Source organism: Peromyscus leucopus, chromosome 12 (assembly GCF_004664715.2).
Source record: "Peromyscus leucopus breed LL Stock chromosome 12, UCI_PerLeu_2.1, whole genome shotgun sequence".
Taxonomy (NCBI): domain Eukaryota; kingdom Metazoa; phylum Chordata; class Mammalia; order Rodentia; family Cricetidae; genus Peromyscus; species Peromyscus leucopus.
This window is the reverse complement of record NC_051073.1, coordinates 73576333-73593995: the sequence shown is the minus strand read 5'-3', so window position 1 is coordinate 73593995 and position 17663 is coordinate 73576333. Positions and strand designations below refer to the sequence as shown.

The following is a 17663-nucleotide window of genomic DNA, read 5'->3' as shown; positions in this document are numbered from 1 at the left end:
TTAATTTGATGCCATTTCTTCATATTATTTCCTCAGAGTTAACCCCTAGGTTGGAGTATAAACAGTCTCCCAGCTTTGGGGATAAATGCATTCCAAGCCACTAAACAAAAGGATTTTCCTGGGTTGATGCTGTTAGCACTGATGTCCAGATATGCTGGTTTTATCATAACTGTGGCAGTAATGAGCAATATTAATTATTGTTTCATTTTAATTTCTAATTTCCTGTATATCTGTCTTCTAAGTCAGGGACAGAATGCTTTGTTTAATGTCCACATCTGCTTGTCAGAACTGGGAAAACCTCTGCAGAACATCTGCTCAGGTCTTACAATCCTCACACTCATGACTGCTTCTGTATCCTTCCCCTCCACTGCAGAGGATGCAGTCTGTCTTCTGTGGTTCTCTATTGCTGGTTTTTAAAGAGGGCTCTGTGGTAAAGACACTGGCCATCAAGCCTATGGACTTGAGTTTGATGCCTGAGTCCCCGTATGGTAGAAGGAGAGAACTATACGTGGAGTTTATTTTGGCATATGATATGAAGGCTGATTTAAATGAATTTTTACCTATATAAATATTTAGCGATTTGTTAAATAACGCTTTCTGTTCAGGCTGTCTTATGATGCTTACTTACGCTGTAATTACTATATTTTCAGAAGCAATGTCTATTAATTAGTAGTTTTATAAAGTGAGAAATGAACTATTAAACTGCATTTGGCACTCAAATTTCAACTGTTCCCAGTATCATGATAATACAATTCTCCAGGAACGGCAGCTCATGCTGTCACCATTTAGCTCTGGTGACGTCAACCCACAGAGATAAAGGGTCTGTATGGGCAGCCCGAGAGAGCAAGAGAGCAGGAGACGGGAGCACTTCCGCCCTGCTCCTGGTAACCTTGGACTTGCATTGGTTACTGGAGGCAAAATGGACAGTTGCCAATTTAGTCTCCTTTGCTTAATCTCCAGGTTATCTCTCAGTAATTAGGAAGGGGCCTAACTACTAATACTCACAGGTAACCTATGAGAAGGAAAGGAAAAGGAAAGATCAAGACCGGACAACGTGAAAGGAAAAGTCATAAAGACACATAGAAGCCGGGAGTGGTGGCGCACGCCTTTAGTCCCAGCTCTCGGGAGGCAGAGACAGGCGAATCTCTGTGAGTTCGAGGCCAGCCTGGTCTGCAGAGTAAGTTCCAGGACAGCCAAGGTTACACAGAGAAACCCTGTCTTAAAAAAAGAAAAGAAAAGAAAAAACAAACAACAACAACAAAAAAGAACCAAACAAAAGAGACACATAGAATTGAGCTCCTAGATCACTGCCAAGCAAGGTAGCTAACCTGGCCCCTCCTGCCTGCTGATTTCGACCTGCTGGGTACTTCCCCAGCGCTGTCTGTCCTTTGTTTAACCACGATGACGACTATCTGTCCTGCACGGTCACCATGATCCGCAGACTGAGGAAACCCCTCCTGCTCACCTGCTTGAAGGCAGATGTTTTTGTCAGTGAGCTCGGATATGGCCATGGCAGTACCTGGTTGACACTGGAAACTACTTGGCAATAAAAGGTTTCGGTAACACGTACCACCCTAGGCACCACTACTAAAACACAGCAGCATATGAAAAGGAAGACACAGACACAAGACCTCGAGAGTCTAGGGGTAAAGCAGGGGCACAGTGTTACCCTCGGGTGGCCTGTGATGCAGGATTAAAGATTAGTGTCCTGATCCTGGAGTGCACAAGACAAGTACAACATTTAATTCTGGCTGGCAAGTCGCTCTTGGGGGCCACAGCAGTGCCAATCCCCACTAGGATATACTCCAATCCTGACAGACTGGGCCTGCATCTGACTAATTTCCAAAGTGAGCCTTTCTGAAAGTCACATGAAAACAAGTTAAATGCAAACTTGTAGAACAATGAAAGTCAAACAATGGAAGGACTTCTTTTGGCAGGCATGGATAAAGATTTGTCTGAGTCCAAAGCTCAGTGATGCAAATTAGCCAAGACCAGACAAGCAGAGCCTCCAAGAACCACACGCATCTGATTATAGAGAGGCAGAGAACAAAGCACTTCTAAAACAGATTAAGGCTGGGCATGGTGATATACATCCATAATCCCAGCGCTCTGGAGGCTGAGGCAGAGGGGCTGCTGAGAGCCAGAGGTCAGCCTGGGCTACACAGTGAGTCCAAGGACAGCCAAGGCTACAAAGCAAGACCATGTCCCCAAAAACAACACAAAAATTACCCATGAATAAATAAAGGGCTGGGGTGTAGCTCAGAGGTAAAGCATCATCTGGTGCATGTGGAGCTCTGGATTTGCACCTTAGCAAGACACACACACACACACACACACACACACACACACACACTCCCTGATATGTCTTCTGACCTCTGCATGCTCCACTGATATAGATATATAGGATATAGATATGATAAGATAAAAGGGTAGATTAATGAACCTACTTTTAAAGAACAACAACTTGTTTAAAATGTTTTACATTTGGTATAGATTTTAGTTTATGTTTAAAATGTTCTACATTGGTATAGATTTTGGTTTATTGATACAAGTTTAAACTTAATTTTGTTATACTGTATATATATTTTTATTCTCATTTGAGGTATTATGTTTATGTAACTCATTTAGATTGGAATGGATAATTAAGAAATACAGATTAATAATTAGACTTCTATGATAGTCAAACTTGTAGCATGTTAGTTAAGTTTTTTAGGTATACATAGATATATTTCAGATAGACAGGTAATCTTCAAACACTTCAAAGACCTACAGAACATGGAATTTAAAATATTTTTAAAAATCTAGATTTTCTGGACAGTGAGACATGTCTGCTCTTGGCAGCACCGGATTTACTTCAGAGAGGAGGATGGGCATCGAAGACACTCTATATGGAGTTATCTTCTTCTTGGCAAAAATTGCCATTTGGACAAGAAACATTGTCCATTGCCTGGACATGCAGGACCCTAAGAAGGTAACCACTGAACTTTACTTGGCAAAATGGTCCTTCAGGTTCCTGCTTTGCAGAGGAAACTGCCAGACATTCTACAGGACACTAAAAAAAAAAAAAGACTGAGAGACTCTAGCCCTGTGGGCTGAAGATAAATGCCCCAACTTTACAAGAGAACTATGGATGACTGTCCAGGCTACCAGCTGTCTCTGTCTACCCTACTAGACTCCTGAAAGTTGCTTGCATCCTTCTCCCATTTCTCAGGTAGTATTATATCTTTCTGAGGTCTTTGATGTAGGTGAAGACTAGTTATAATTTCCTCAGTTATGATAAAAGAGAAGTTAGATATAAAACCTTAAACTCACAAATGTAAGATAGATAAGCTATCTTCTTTAATATTGTAACTGTAATTCTTGCTTGATAATTGTTTTGTTATATGTAATTTTACTATGTTAAAGTTAAAACCTTCCTTTTTTAAAAAAAAAAAGAAAAAAAGAAAAAGGGGAAGTGCTGTGGATGGTTGTTTGATAAATAAAACACTGATTGGCCAATAGCCAGGCAGGAAGTACAGGCGGGACTATCAGAGAGGAGGAAGGAAAGGACAGGAAGGCAGGAGGGGGAGACACCAGCTGCCGCCCAGGGAGCATCATGTAGAGGCAACAGGTAAAGCCACGGAACATGTGGCGACATATAGATTAACAAAATTGGGCTTAGTATAAGAGTAAGAGCTAGACAATGGTAGGCCTGAGCTAATGGCTGAGCAGTTTAAATAATATAAGAGTCGGTGTGTTTATTTTATAAGTGGGCTCTGGGACTGGCGAGGCTTGGCGGGAGCTGGAGAGAAACTCTCTAGCTACACTCCACCCTCTAGGTACACACACACATAACAAACAAATAAAAATGTAATAAAAGTAACAGACCACAATCATTGTAACGCAGTTTATAATCACTAAAAGTACAAACAAGTGCCAAGCCAAAGGGATTGCTTAAAAATACCAGCACATTTAAATAATTATATATTTATATAGCCATTAAAAATTATGCTTGCTGAAGGGGTCCGGGGCAGATCTCAGTGCCAGAGCCTTTGTCTAGCATATGCAGGGCACTGCCCCAAATCAGAAAACAAAGAAAAGATGCTGAAGAGTTACGCGCCAGTTGAGGACTCTAGTACTAAGCGAAATCCCTAGGCCCTCATGTTTTCCCAGACAGGGTCTTAGTAAGCTGCTTAGTCTAACCTTGAAATCACTATCATAGCCCAGGAAGACTGAATTGTGATGTTCCTGCCTCAGGCTCTCAAGTAGCTGAAATTATTGATCTGAGCCACCAACTGCTATTACACACACACACACACACACACACACACACACACACACACACACACACCCTTAGAAGCAGGTACGGCTGAGGGTACCCACTCCTGGTCCCATAGCGTGGATTCTGTGCCCACTGTAGACTTCAAGCTGTGAAGCAGAGACAGCTATTTCCATAGTTTTTGAGACAGTGTCTCATTACATAGTCTAAGCTGACCAAGAACTCACTATGTAGACCAGGCTAGCCTTGAGCTTATGATTCTCCTCCATCAGCCTCGTAAATACAAGGATTAAACATCGCTATGTCCAGCCTGATACAGTCTTAAAATATCAATGATTATTTTTCTAAGATAAGGAAAATAGGTTATTTTCAATGTTGGCAGGAGCCTGAGTCATTTCCTCTTAGAGAGTAAACTACTTACAACCTCAAGAACATGTTTCTTTTACTTCAAACTGGAATGCAGAAATACATGTTGCATGATGATGGGAATTTAAGACTCAGTATTTTAAAATGAGAAATTATATGCTTCTCAAACTTGGTTAGTCTTCTGTCCTCAAAGTATGAGGCTGCTGTGTGCCCTTACTGCAAGACAAGAATTCCTTTTTATTACAATCTAGGGCGGTCCTGGAGACCTCAGGGATAGCATGGTGCCAGTTTGGTTTGAACTAGTCTAGTGGTTGTCCAACTTGTTTAGACGGGTTTTTTGTTTTGTTTTGTTTTGTTGTTGTTGTTTTTCAGGTGGAAGTCTCATTATGTTGCTTAGGATTGGCTGAACTGAGCTCAAGTAATCCTCCTGCCTCAGTCTCTGAATAAGTGGGACTATCAGCACGTTACTATGCCTGATTTTTGCCATCAGACTTTTTGACTCTATAAGTTATCAGTAAAAAACCTAATGTGGGTTGGGGATTTAGCTCAGTGGTAAAGTGCTTGCCTAGAAAACACAAGCAAGGCCCTGGGTTCGGTCCTCAGCTCCAGAAAAAAAAACAAAAAACAAAAAAAAAAACTAAACGTACCCACGATGTCAATTATTCATAAGTTATATGTCTATACAACTATATAAAAATATTAGATATCTTCAAAAACCTGTGAAAATAGACAATAAATGGGAGCACTGATGCTTCCTTCTATGACCTCATGTGTGTACTCTATACACCATTAGGCTGGCTGACGACAAAGTCTATTTTGGCTTCAAGTAAAAAGGAACCCCCAAGTATGACTTTCGGAAAGCCTGTAGGAAACTGAAACAGGGTGGTCACCTGACCTCACTGTCGGTGCACTCCTTAAAGATGACCAGTCACTGGTGGAGGTGGGGGTGGGGCTGTGTTGCCCAAGAAGGGCCTTCCCAGGACACACGTGCCCTCGCTTACCTTGCTGCTGAAGTTTGTAATCGGTGGAATATGCCTTCCCGATGATGTTCCACACGGGCCTGAGGCATCCGAACAGCCCTTCGAGAAACCCACCCCCGCCGCCGCTGCCGGACCTGCTGAACTGAATCTTGATGTCTTCAGTTCCGTTCGTGCTCTCTCCATCCACAGCGCTGTTGTTCCCCGGAGACACCGTCATCTCTGATTCATCCTGCTCCCTTAGCTGAAGAACACTGTTCTCAAACTGGCCCCTGGAATCCTCGCTCACACTGGTCAGCACTGCTGTAGAGATGGGACTGCCCGTGGTCTCCATCAGCTCTGGCTGCACAGCCTTCTCCTGGGGGTCCTCGGGGAGCTTGGGTGGAGGGTGGTTCCCCATAGCGGCAAGCTCATTTCGTCCATGAGAAGCTTTGTTCTCAGTCAAGGGCAAGTGTGGTGAAGAGGAGCAGCTCAGGTGCTCCTGAGGGTTGGCCATTGTGCCATGAGGGTGACCCAGGTCCTGAGACGGCACTCAGAGGACTTTGGCAACAGAGGTCTGATGCAAGAGGGGAGTCCAAAACCTAGAGGTAAAAAGAGAACATGAGGCCGTTCTTTCCTTAGAGTCCACTCTGCTCCACTTCTGTGTACACAACCGAAGCACTAACACAGGGCTGGAGAGATGCTCAGATGCACTCACTGGCTGCTCTTTCAGAGGACCTGGGTTTAGTTCCCAGCACACACATGGCAGCTCACAACTAATTACTACTTACTTCTGACTTCAGCGGCTCCTGCATGCACATGGTACACAGACATACACTCAGGCAAACACACATATACATAAAAATAAATACATATTGTTTAAAAGTCATAGAGACAATGAGGAGGTTGGGCAGGTTTATTACATATAATGGAATAGAGTGCAGCAGTGGGAAATAATGTTTTCACTACTGTGAGAAACTGCTTATGACAGATTAATATAAAGAACAGTTAGGACAATGCATTTGACATAGGCTTAAAAAGTATTTAAAGGATACTGAGCACATATTCAAAAAGAAGAGACTGGAAGGACCCATACAAAAAATGAACAGTAGCTCACTGCAGGCGGTTAGAGTGAGAAGAGCCACGCAGTTGTGACTTCACAGTGTCCCAGCATGCTCTATCAGCACTACCTTTTCGTTTGGAGACAGGTTATGTGGTCCTCTTGCTTCCATCTCCCTCTATTACCATTTTAATCAGAAAAAAAAAACTGTCCTTATCACCAGGGAGAAGCAGCTTGTTCTGATATATACATACATATAACATATTGGCTATTATATACGACAATCCATCTTTTTCTCTGTTTCAGTGTCTTACACTGGCATTATTTCTCCTCTGCAGCACTCAGTTCATAGAGGAAAGTCACGGGTGCACAGCAAGGCTACTCCTGAACTCTGTTTCGTCATGTTACACAATCTAGGGCAACACAACCAAGCCCCAGCTTCGTAATTATTCTTTGCTTCTGATCTACCCACCAGAAACACTGGGGAGGACGGAACCTCTGAAAACAAAGACTCGCTCCAGATTAGTCAGATTGACAAAAAACAATCTCAGATTTGTTGACTGCAGACTAAGACTCTTAAAGCAGGAAACAAATGAAAAAGGGGCAAATGAGATCAGATTAAACCAAAAAGCTTTTGCACGGCAAAAGAAACAATCTAACATGGTGAAGAGGCGACCCACAGAATGGGGGAAAATATTTGTGAACTATACATCTGATAAGGGTTAATATCTAGACTATATAAAGAACTCAGTTCAGTAGCATTAAAAATACCCTGACTTAAAATGGGCAATAGATAACAGAGTTAGGACAGTCAAGACCTCTGTGAGAAAATGCTTAACATCAAATTATCAGGTTTGTGTAAACCAGAACCACACGGGGACAGCATGTGTGGGCAAGGGCTGGCTTCCATCGGTGGACTGTGAATTAGTATTGTGATTGTGGGAAACGGTATGGCAGATTTGCGGAACTACCATGTGACCCTGCAATCTGCTACTGTAGAAAGGACATGAAATCAGTCTGTCAAAGAGACAGCTGCATTCTCACATTTATTGCAGCATTGGTCGTAATAGAGACACAGGTATCCATCAGTGGAGGAATGGATTGAGAAATGTGGTATATACACAAATATTGTATATGATGTACATTTTATTCAGCCATAAAAGGATGATACACTATCATTGAGACAATACAGATGTAACCGAAAGACACAGTGTAAGAAAAATAAGCCAATCACAATGTAGCAGGTAAGACAGGCCTGAGCTCCCCGTAAGAAGAGAGGGCGAGCGCCCATGATGACTCATAAACTAGTCCATCAGAGTAGCCCTCAAACAAGAGAGAGACGTAATTCATCAGTGGCCTACAAAACAAGCAAAATGAGAGAGCAGTGGAGGAGAGAGAAGAGAGAGAGGCACACAGGTGACCTGGCGGGATGAGCAGCACATGACTGCCTTTCCTGTTAGATTCTTCACCAGTTTGGTCCTTGGTGTCCTCAAAGAACCACCAGTCTTGGGCCAGGTGAGATGGCTTAGCCAGCAAAGGCTCCTGTCACCAAGCCTGACAGAGGACCTGACTCCATCTCAGGAGCCACATGATGGAAGGAGGAAACTACGTTCCCCAAGGTTACCTCTGACCTCCACAGGAGCCCGTGTGTGAATACACACACACACACACACACACACACACACACACACACACACACCCTTACATAAATCAACACAATAAAAAAGGATGACTAAACTCAATACCGATGACCTCGGTCTCTATTAGTTACTGACAACAGTCCCATACAACGCCACTAATCTAGATGGGAGCGTGTATGTATCTCTTTCTTGGGAAGGCCACTTGGGAGTTAATCTCACCTTTTTTTCTTTTCTTTTATTGAAATAGATTTTTTTTCATACAATATATTCTGATTACGCTTTCCCCTCACTATTCCTCCCAGCTCCTCCCCACCTCCCCTTCCACCCAGACCCATACCGTTTCTGTCTCTAGTTAGAAAACAGTCATCTGAGGAATAATGAGAAAATACAATACAATAGAATACAATACAGTAAGACAAATAAACAACAAATTGGAAGATAACAACAACAATAACAATAACAACAACAAAAAACAAACGATAATCTTACTTCCCTTGATAAATTTCCTTTCCCCACTCCTTCCCCCCAAGTCTTCACTCCTCATCCAATCAACACAAGACGATGTGAATTTAAGAGCCACTGGGGGACTCTGGCTGAGAAGGGCAGACAGCAAGAAAAATTAAGGGACCCACGAAGGAAAAGGCGCCCCCTCCCCCTGGATCTAACGGAAGCCTCGGCCGGCAGAGAAGCAAGAGTCCCGCATGAGTGCCAACTGTGTAAAACTCTGCTTCCTCCTCGGCCATCAGCCCGAAACTTTCTAGGAATCTCCCCAGGAAGCTGCTGACGGGGATGGGCACCCCCAACCCCCGTGCAAACCTAGCCGCTCCTGGTTTCGCCTCTATAATTCCACTCAAGGCATTCTGGAGCCACTTCAGCTATCCCAGTTAACGAAAGCGAGGAGAGAAAGGTTTCTTAGCAACCTTGTGAACTGTAACTTGAGAGCCCCGAGATGCTATATGAGGTTAATACCAAGACAATTGATTACTTTCCCTACTCTCCTTCGGGAAGCGCATCCCCACATCTGGATGCGTGCTTTTTCTGAGTGCCTCTTTCACTAACATATACGAAGACAGGTTCTCCAACCTCTCCAACACTGCTGCACTTCACTGGCTAGTCTCTTTTCATTGTCAAAGCCACCAATCGTGGTTAGGCCCGACTTAAGGTCCCTAAAAGTCTAAGAGAAATCCTGGGCTGCAGAGGGTGAGCAGGTGGAACTGTCTCTGTTCCTTCAGTGCTGACACGGTGGCCACTAACCAGCCTGCACCCTAGCACCCTCAATAAAGCTCACCAGGGCCAAGAGGGGCTCTGTTGCCCTTAATGATGCAACAGCAACTGGTACTGTGTGGTGGTACTGTGTTCCCCAAAATATTGTGTACCCTAATAAACTTATCTGGGGTCAGAGAACAGAAAAGCCACTAGATACAGAGGCCAGAAAATGGTGGCACACACACCTTTAATCCTAGCATTCCAAAGGCAGAGATCCTTCCAGATCTCTGAGTTCAAAGCCACACTGGAGACAGCCAGGCATGGTGACTCACGCCTTTAATCCCAGGAAGTGATGGCAGGAAGCAGAAAGGTATATAAGGCGTGAAAACCAGGAACTAGGCCTGGTTAAGCTTTTAGTCTTTTGAGCAACAGTGCAGCTGAGACCCATTCTGGATGAGAACTCAGAGGCTTCCAGTCTGAGGAAACAAGATCAGCTGAGGAATTGGTGAGGTGAGGAAGCTGTGGCTTGTTCTGCTGCTCTGCTCTTCCAGCATTCACCCCAATAACTGGCCTCGGGTTTGTTCTCATTAATAAGACCAGTTAAGATTCATGCTACAGTACCAGATGGTCCCAGGCACATGAAGAATCAAAAATCGTTGGGCTGGAGAGATAGCTCAGCCATTAAAGGCTAGGCTCACAACCAAAAATCGTACATTTTTTTAAGAGTCGAGAGTAGAGTGCTTGCAACCAGACTGACAGAATCGAGGATATTCTAAGAGACAGTGTCCCTCACTTTGGCTACCAGACTGCTGAAACAATGGCCCCCAAGAAACAATTCTCACGCTGGGAGGAGAAAACAGCTGAAGCCCAGGGCCAGGCAGAAGGGGACACAAGTCGACGAGCAACTTGTTGGAGGACCTTGAGGAGAAACTGGAGCTAAGACAATAATGGGTTAGTTATGGGTCAGTGGACAGGACTATACCCTGACAAGAATTGCTTAGTTGTGTGCAACTCTAGCTCTTTACTTAAGCCTATACATCATTTTAGCACCTTGAAGATGGATGTAGAGCAGGAGTGAGAGTCAGTGGACCTCTTTGTCTCTCTTCTTGATGTAGTCACATTGACTGGGTCTGCCCACCCCCTCCCCCCCATCTCTCTCCTTTCTCTGCCTGTCTTTCTGACTCTTGACTTTCACTACTAATTTATCCCTGTAATTGGCTTTTTGTGGACAGCTGTGCCTGTCCTGTTAGGGATGCCAGACCTTAATAACTCTGTTAACACACTGGAGAGTAGAGAAGGAGAGATGGAGATGTGTCATGGTGGTGCATGCCTATAAGCCCAGCACTCGAAGGTAGAAGCAGGAAGATCAGGAGTTCAAGACTCACCTGGGCTAGGTATGACTTTGTCTCAAAAAACAGAACTAAAAGTATTCTGGGATGGGGATGGCTCAGCAGGAGAGTGCTTGCCTAGAAAGACTGATGCTGAGACCAGGCTGTGCCCTGCTTTAAGTTACATCACACCATGGACACAGTAGTTCTTCAGGCCATGTCTTGTTCTCAGATACTGACTCCATTTTAAGAGGATGATTGCATACCTGGGTAGACACGTAAACCACACCATGTGGCCTGCAGCACCCAGGCAACACAGACTGAAAAGCAACTTATTCCTGGGAGTAGAAAGGGTGCTGTCCTATACATTTATCAGGATGAATTAAGACTGTTATGGCACATGCACATATTAAAACTATAGGGGGGGATCAGGACCTAGAACTTACTGGACACACTAGACCAAGAAAAGGGGGTGATTCCCTCCCTGGACTGCATAAAGTGGTGGATAACTAATACTGTTGCAGCAACAGCCTCACTGACCTGCCGTCAGACACTTGAGACCCCAGAGAGAACTCCCAACTGGCCTGGAACTTCAGCTTGGCTTGATGGCACCCAAAGACCTGTTCAGAAGCAAGTCTTGCTCTGAGAGGCCTTGGTGCTCACACTGCTCCATGGAGGAGACTAGAGAGACAGGCACCAACGCCAGAACCTGAGACAACACTGACCCCTGCCTGCCTAAACCGGAAGGCCGCCTGCCTTTGTTTTTCCTGGCTATACAATCTGCTGGCTAAGGAAGGCACGAGGCAGACCTTCAGGACGCTCATCCGGTCTTCTCTGACTGTTGGCTCTTGAAATAAACTGCAGCTTAGAGATTCAACCCTGGTTTTTCCTGTGTGGCAGGCAACAGGGCTCCTTACACAGAGACAAATTATCTCGGGCCATCTTTGGCCCTGGTAATAGCCATTTATTGTCCATCTTTGTGTGTGATCTAACAGCATTGTGACTGATAGGCAAATTCTTTGGAAAGTGTGAACAGACCTCAAAGCCTAGAATGTTGTCAGGTAACATCCAAGGCCTATAGCAGAGATTTCTGCTTCACCGTAACCAAGCTGGTTGATGTTTCCACCAATATATTTGAAAAGTATCTTGATTTATGGTTTTCTTTGTCCTGTTACTAAACAACTTCACGAAATGGTTAGTATGCTGGAACACGGAATTTAGGGTGATACAAGTCTGTTCCTGGACCATGGTCACACATATTTGGCTCCAGAACAAACTCTCTCTTATCCTCTGAGGCGAGAGCTGTTTCTTCATCCACAGAGGAAAGCATGAACCAGGTCAGGGATGGGAGACTATGGGATGGATGAGAAGCTGCAACTGGCTGGGATGTAGTTCATAGTATGTACACGGTGAAAGATTCAAATGGGCAGACTGGGTTAGAATATAAGGAACTTCGGATTTTAACATGAAGGGGATGAGTGTCTATATTACCCTCTGTTGGAGGATTGTGGATAAAAGTTGACTTTTTAATTATTTTCTCAATCTTTTACTGAGGCCTGGATTTTAAGCCCCTTTAAACTTTCCATCACCTTATATCTGTGAATGAGTAAAAATATCCTATCCTCTGAACTCTCATCCATCCATCCATCCATCCATTCATTCATCCATCCATCCATTCACATACTTATTGAGCTATCACATGCTATGTTGCATATTAAGCATTAATGGATGGTACATAGGTTCCTATCCTTAGCTTATAATTTAGAGAGATCAACACATAATGACCGTATGGTGAGATACTCTACACACTCCGTACAGTGGGAGCTCAGGAAGAAGACAGCATCAAGTGTATCTAGAGATGCCATGGAAACAGTTGTTTATCAGGAAAGAAACTCAGCATTATAGGGAGGTCAGGGGAACAAAAGGGACAACTCTTAGAAAAAGCAGGTCACGGTCGGACTATGGTGGACCTTGTGACAAGCTAAACCTTGGGATGTTACCCATAAGGCAAGAGGGGGCCACTAAGGAATTTAAATGTAGGCATGAAATGATCAAGCTTGTAAACTAAAATCACATTACTAGAAGTAGAAGTTGAGCTGAAGGAGAAAGACTGAAGGTCTGGTTAGGAGGCAGAGTTCAGAAAGATAATGGGGGCCTGAACTAAGCAGACACAATAGCAATGAAGAGAAGTCACTTTAAAAAATGTACTGTCTGTATGTGAATATGTGTGTTAGTGTTTCTACGTGGGTGGGTGAACATATGTGTATATACCTGTGTGTGAAAGTCAGAGAACGATCTTCAGAGTCACCCCTCAGGCACAGTCTTCCCTGTTTTTTGAGACAGGGTCTCTTGCAGTCTGGGGATTAGGCTAAATTGCCTGGCCAGCAAGCTCCAGGGATCTGCATGTCACTGCCTTCCCAGGACTGGGATTAAAAGCATGTGCCACCCTATGCTAATTCCCTGCCGGGTTCCACCCTCCTAAATGCTTAAGGGAAGTTCCTTGTCTGTGTATTCTGCATAATGGGCGTTAACAGCTTAGATGCAAGATTGTAAAACATTGGTAGCGAACTTCTGCCCTCTGGGGTTCTCCCATTGTTGCAAACCTGTATTTAAGACCTCCTCCCTCCTTCAATAAACAGCATTCGGCACTAAATAAATAAATAAATAAATAAATAAATAAATAAATAAAAATAAAAAATCACACACACAAAGCATGTGCCACCACCTCTGGCTTTCTATGTGGGTGCTGGGATGGAGCTCCAGTCTTAAAGCTAGTGTGGCAAGCACTTTACTGAATCCGCTGCCTCTCCAGCCCCCAATGGTTATTTTGATTGCCCTTTGATTGGGTTGCTGACACTTAGTACATTAGTGATGCGTACTTTGGGGTTTATTGGTTTGAGTATCTCTAGAGAAGATTGACTGGGGAGAAAGACCATTCCTGAACATGGATATTAGTGTCCCATGGGCTGGGGGTTCTGGGCTGGATGAAAAGGGGAAGGAGAAAGCAGGTGAGCATCAGCATCCCCCTTTTCGGCTTCCTGAGATGCCCACATGTGAGCCCCCAGCCTTCCATCACACAGGTACAGCTGGTCCTGCCACTGGACCTTCCCAGCCACAATGGAGTGTGTGTCCTCAATCATGAGACCAAATAAGCCTTTCTTCTTTACATTACCTCTTGTTGGGTTCTTGAGACAATAGTGAAAAAAGTCACTAATGTTGCCAAGACAGAGGTAAGAGGCAGAACTGGAACTAGACTTACATGCGAAGAATGTAAGTTAAAAATGAAAGAAACCCACAAATGCTCAACTACGTTCATAGCAGCACTATTTGTAATAGCCAGAACCTGGAAACAACCTAGATGCCCGTCAACTGAAGAATAGATTAAGAAAATGTGGTACATCTACACAATGGAGTACTACTCAGCAGAGAAAAACAATGACATCATGAGGTTTGCAGGCAAATGGATGGAACTAGAAAAAATCATCCTGAGTGAGGTAACCCAAACCCAGAAGGACAAACATGGTATGTACTCACTCATAAGTGGATTCTAGATATAAAGCAAAGAACAATCAGACTGCAACCCACAGAACCTATATATATATATAGATAGATAGATAGATAGATAGATAGATATCATGGGGGACCCTAGGATGACTGTGGCTTATAATAAGTTTTGGTTTTACTCAATTACTGAGCAAGCCTCAATGAAACATTTCACTATTAGGATAAGAATTTATACTGTATCAAGCTGATAACAGAAAATTAATTAATTAATTAATTTAAAAAAAATGAAAGAACCATGCAGGAACTGTGAGACACTATGAACAGACCAAATCTTTGAATTATAGGCATAGATGGATGAGAAGAATCCCAAGTCAATGGTATGGACCAGATATTCAAAAGACCATAGAAGAAAATCTCCCCAAATTAAGAAAAGATACAGGACTAGAGAGATGGCTCAGCTGTTAAGAGACCTTGTTCTTGCAGAGGACCTGGGTTCCATTCCCAGCACTGACATGGCAGTTCACAACCATCTGTAACACATAAACATGTAAATCCTTAAAAAATTAAGTAAAAAATAAAGCACAGGTACTTTTAATCAGGATATGCCGTATGAGAAAAGAAACCATTTTTAATAAAAGTGGGGGGAAAATAAAAAATATACTCATAAAGATACAAAAAGCACACGGAACACCAAATTAATAAGACCCCCCCAAAAAAATCTCCGGTCTTCCCCACGCGGCAGCCTCTCTGTTCTCCCGGTTCCCCAGAGCTCGCTGTGTCTCCAGCCTTTGACTTTTAATTTTCCAGGATTTGCATTCTGCCATGTCTTCTGAAGAAGGAAAGCTCTTCGTGGGAGGGCTCAACTTCAACACCGGATGAGCAGGCACTCGAAGACCACTTCAGCAGCTTCGGGCCTTTCTCTGAGGTGGTTGTTGTCAAGGACGGGGAGACTCAAAGATCCCAGGGTTTTGGCTTCATCACCTTCACCAACCCAGAGCATGCCTCAGATGCCATGAGAGCCATGAATGGAGTGTCCCTGGATGGGCGCCAGATGCGTGTGGACCATGTAGGCAAGTCTGCCCGGGGAAGCAGAGGGGGTGCCTTTGGGGCCCATGGGCGTGGTCGCAGCTACCCTAGAGGTGGTGGAGACCAGGGCTATGGAGGCGGAAGATACGGCAGTCGACCTGGAGGATATGGATATGGATACGGACGGTCTAGAGACTACAGTGGCAGAAGCCGGGGTGGTTATGACCGCTCCTCAGGAGGAAATTAGAGACAATTATGACAACTGAAACGGGGCATACACACATAATGTAGATACACAAGGAATAACACTTCTGATCCAGGGTCGTCCTTCCAAATGCTGTATTGATAAAGATTTCTGGAGCTGCGCTGAAACATCTGTTTTAGCACATCAAGTTCTATTTTTGAATTGAGCTCCCAAGGTAGTTTGTTAAAGACCTTTTAGAAAGCTCCATGTGTTCTTTAAACACTTTTTTTCCCCCTTTTAAAGACAAATTTTAAGACATTGGTTATGGTACCAATATTTTTTCTTTTGTCAAGGTTCAGGATTATTTCTGGCCCAAAAAAGTGGCCAGGCTAATGTTTTTGAAATTAATGTGTATTTAGGGACATATGAAAAAATTTGTATACAATGTTTATCATGGCCAGAAAGTGATTTCTGAATGTACCTATGAGCAATCTGAATCAAGATCATGATTGCTTAGAGATGTTTTTTATTCAAGATTACTGTCCTGATTATATAGAAGAGCTTCTTGAAAATGTTTGTGAATGTCATTTTTTTAATACTGGAAGAAAAGATATTCTGTTGTGTCTGATGTGTTTAGGATGTCCTTTATGGAGTTAATTAAAAGATGAAACCTGAACACAAATAAAAAAAAAATCTCCATTGCATTAAAGCATCCAGTATTCAATTCAGAACAAAAACAGGGTGCTGAAAGCTGTAAGAGAAAAACCACAAGTCACATATATAAAGGGAAATCCATAATAATAGCAGCTGGTTTATTGATGGAACTTTAAAAGCCAGAAGTGCCTGGAGCAACATACTCCAAGTTCTAAAAGACCATGGATGCTATCCGGGACTACTATACCTACCAAAACTATGTGCCACAGCTGAAGGAGAAAGAAAAACTTTCCATGATATAAACAGCCTCAAAGAATTCAGGGTTGGGGATTTAGCTCAGTGGTAGAGTGCTTGCCTAGCAAGCACAAGGCCCTGGGTTCGATCCTCAGCTCAAAAAAAAAAAAAAAGATCACTGTTACACCCATGATTTTAGCCAGGCGGTGGTGGCGCACGCCTTTAATCCCAGCACTCGGGAGGCAGAGGCAGGCGGATCTTTGTGAGTTCAAGGCCAGGCTGGTCAACAAAGCAAGTTCCAGGAAAGGTGCAAAACTATACAGAGAAATCCTGTCTCGAAAAAGAAAAAAAAAAAAAAAAAGAATTCATATCCATCACACCAGCCCTACAGAGACTACCAGAAGCAACGCTTCAGACTCAAGAAAGGAATAAATCTAGCCTAGAGGCCACAGAAAGAAAATAAATGAAACTAAAACACAAAATAAGTCCAAGAACATGAACAAGGAAAGAAAAGACAATAATCAACATACATCTTCCAAGAATAAACTAAAAAATAAATTATTTTTTAAAACTAAAAAAAAAAAAAAAAAATTGGCCTCAACTCCTCAATCAAAAGGCATTAGAATTAAATGACATCATACATCAAATGAACCTAACAGATAGCTACAGAATATTCTACCAAACATGAAAGAATATACATTCTACTCAACAGCTCATGGAAGCTTTAACACAGACCACATCTTGAGGCACAAAACAAAATTTTAAAAATTTATAAAAAGAGAAACAACTCTCATACTGACAAGGGTTATAAAGCTTAAGATCAACAGCACACAGATCTCCAGTAAATATGCAAACTCACGGAGATTAAGCAACTCATCACTGAATGAGGATGGGTCAAAGAAGAAGAAAGAAAATGGAAAATTCCTGGAATTAAATGAAGATGAAAACAACCCAGCAACACCTCCGGGTCACAATGAAAGCAGTCCCAGGAGGGAAACCCACAGTTCTGCTGGCTCCATCAAAAATCAGGATGTGCACAAATAGGTGACTTAATGATGTGATTCCAAAATTCGGAGAAACGAGAACAAACCGGAATTCAGTACATGGGAAGATGCAATAGAAGACCCAAACCCGAGTCCTTGTAACTACAACCAACGCACATTCGACAAAGGACAAAACACAGACTGGAGAAGAAACAGCATTTTCAACACATGGTACTGGGAAAACTCATTATCTACACACAAAGG

At 43.2% G+C, this 17663-nt stretch overlaps 1 protein-coding gene and 1 pseudogene across 3 annotated transcripts in view; one reads left to right on the top strand and one right to left on the bottom strand.

The window, feature by feature from the left end:
• Map3k13 (mitogen-activated protein kinase kinase kinase 13) overlaps positions 1-17663 on the bottom strand; it is a 183750-nt gene that overhangs the window by 49188 nt on the left and 116899 nt on the right. For all 3 annotated transcript variants that reach the window (XM_028858767.2, XM_028858769.2, XM_037209835.1), the window contains one exon: positions 5626-6182. In XM_028858767.2, the coding sequence (XP_028714600.1) occupies positions 5626-6097 (472 nt within the window). In that variant the 5' untranslated portion in view covers positions 6098-6182. The remainder of the gene's footprint in view (positions 1-5625; positions 6183-17663) is intronic.
• LOC114684254 lies at positions 15124-15610 on the top strand (annotated as a pseudogene).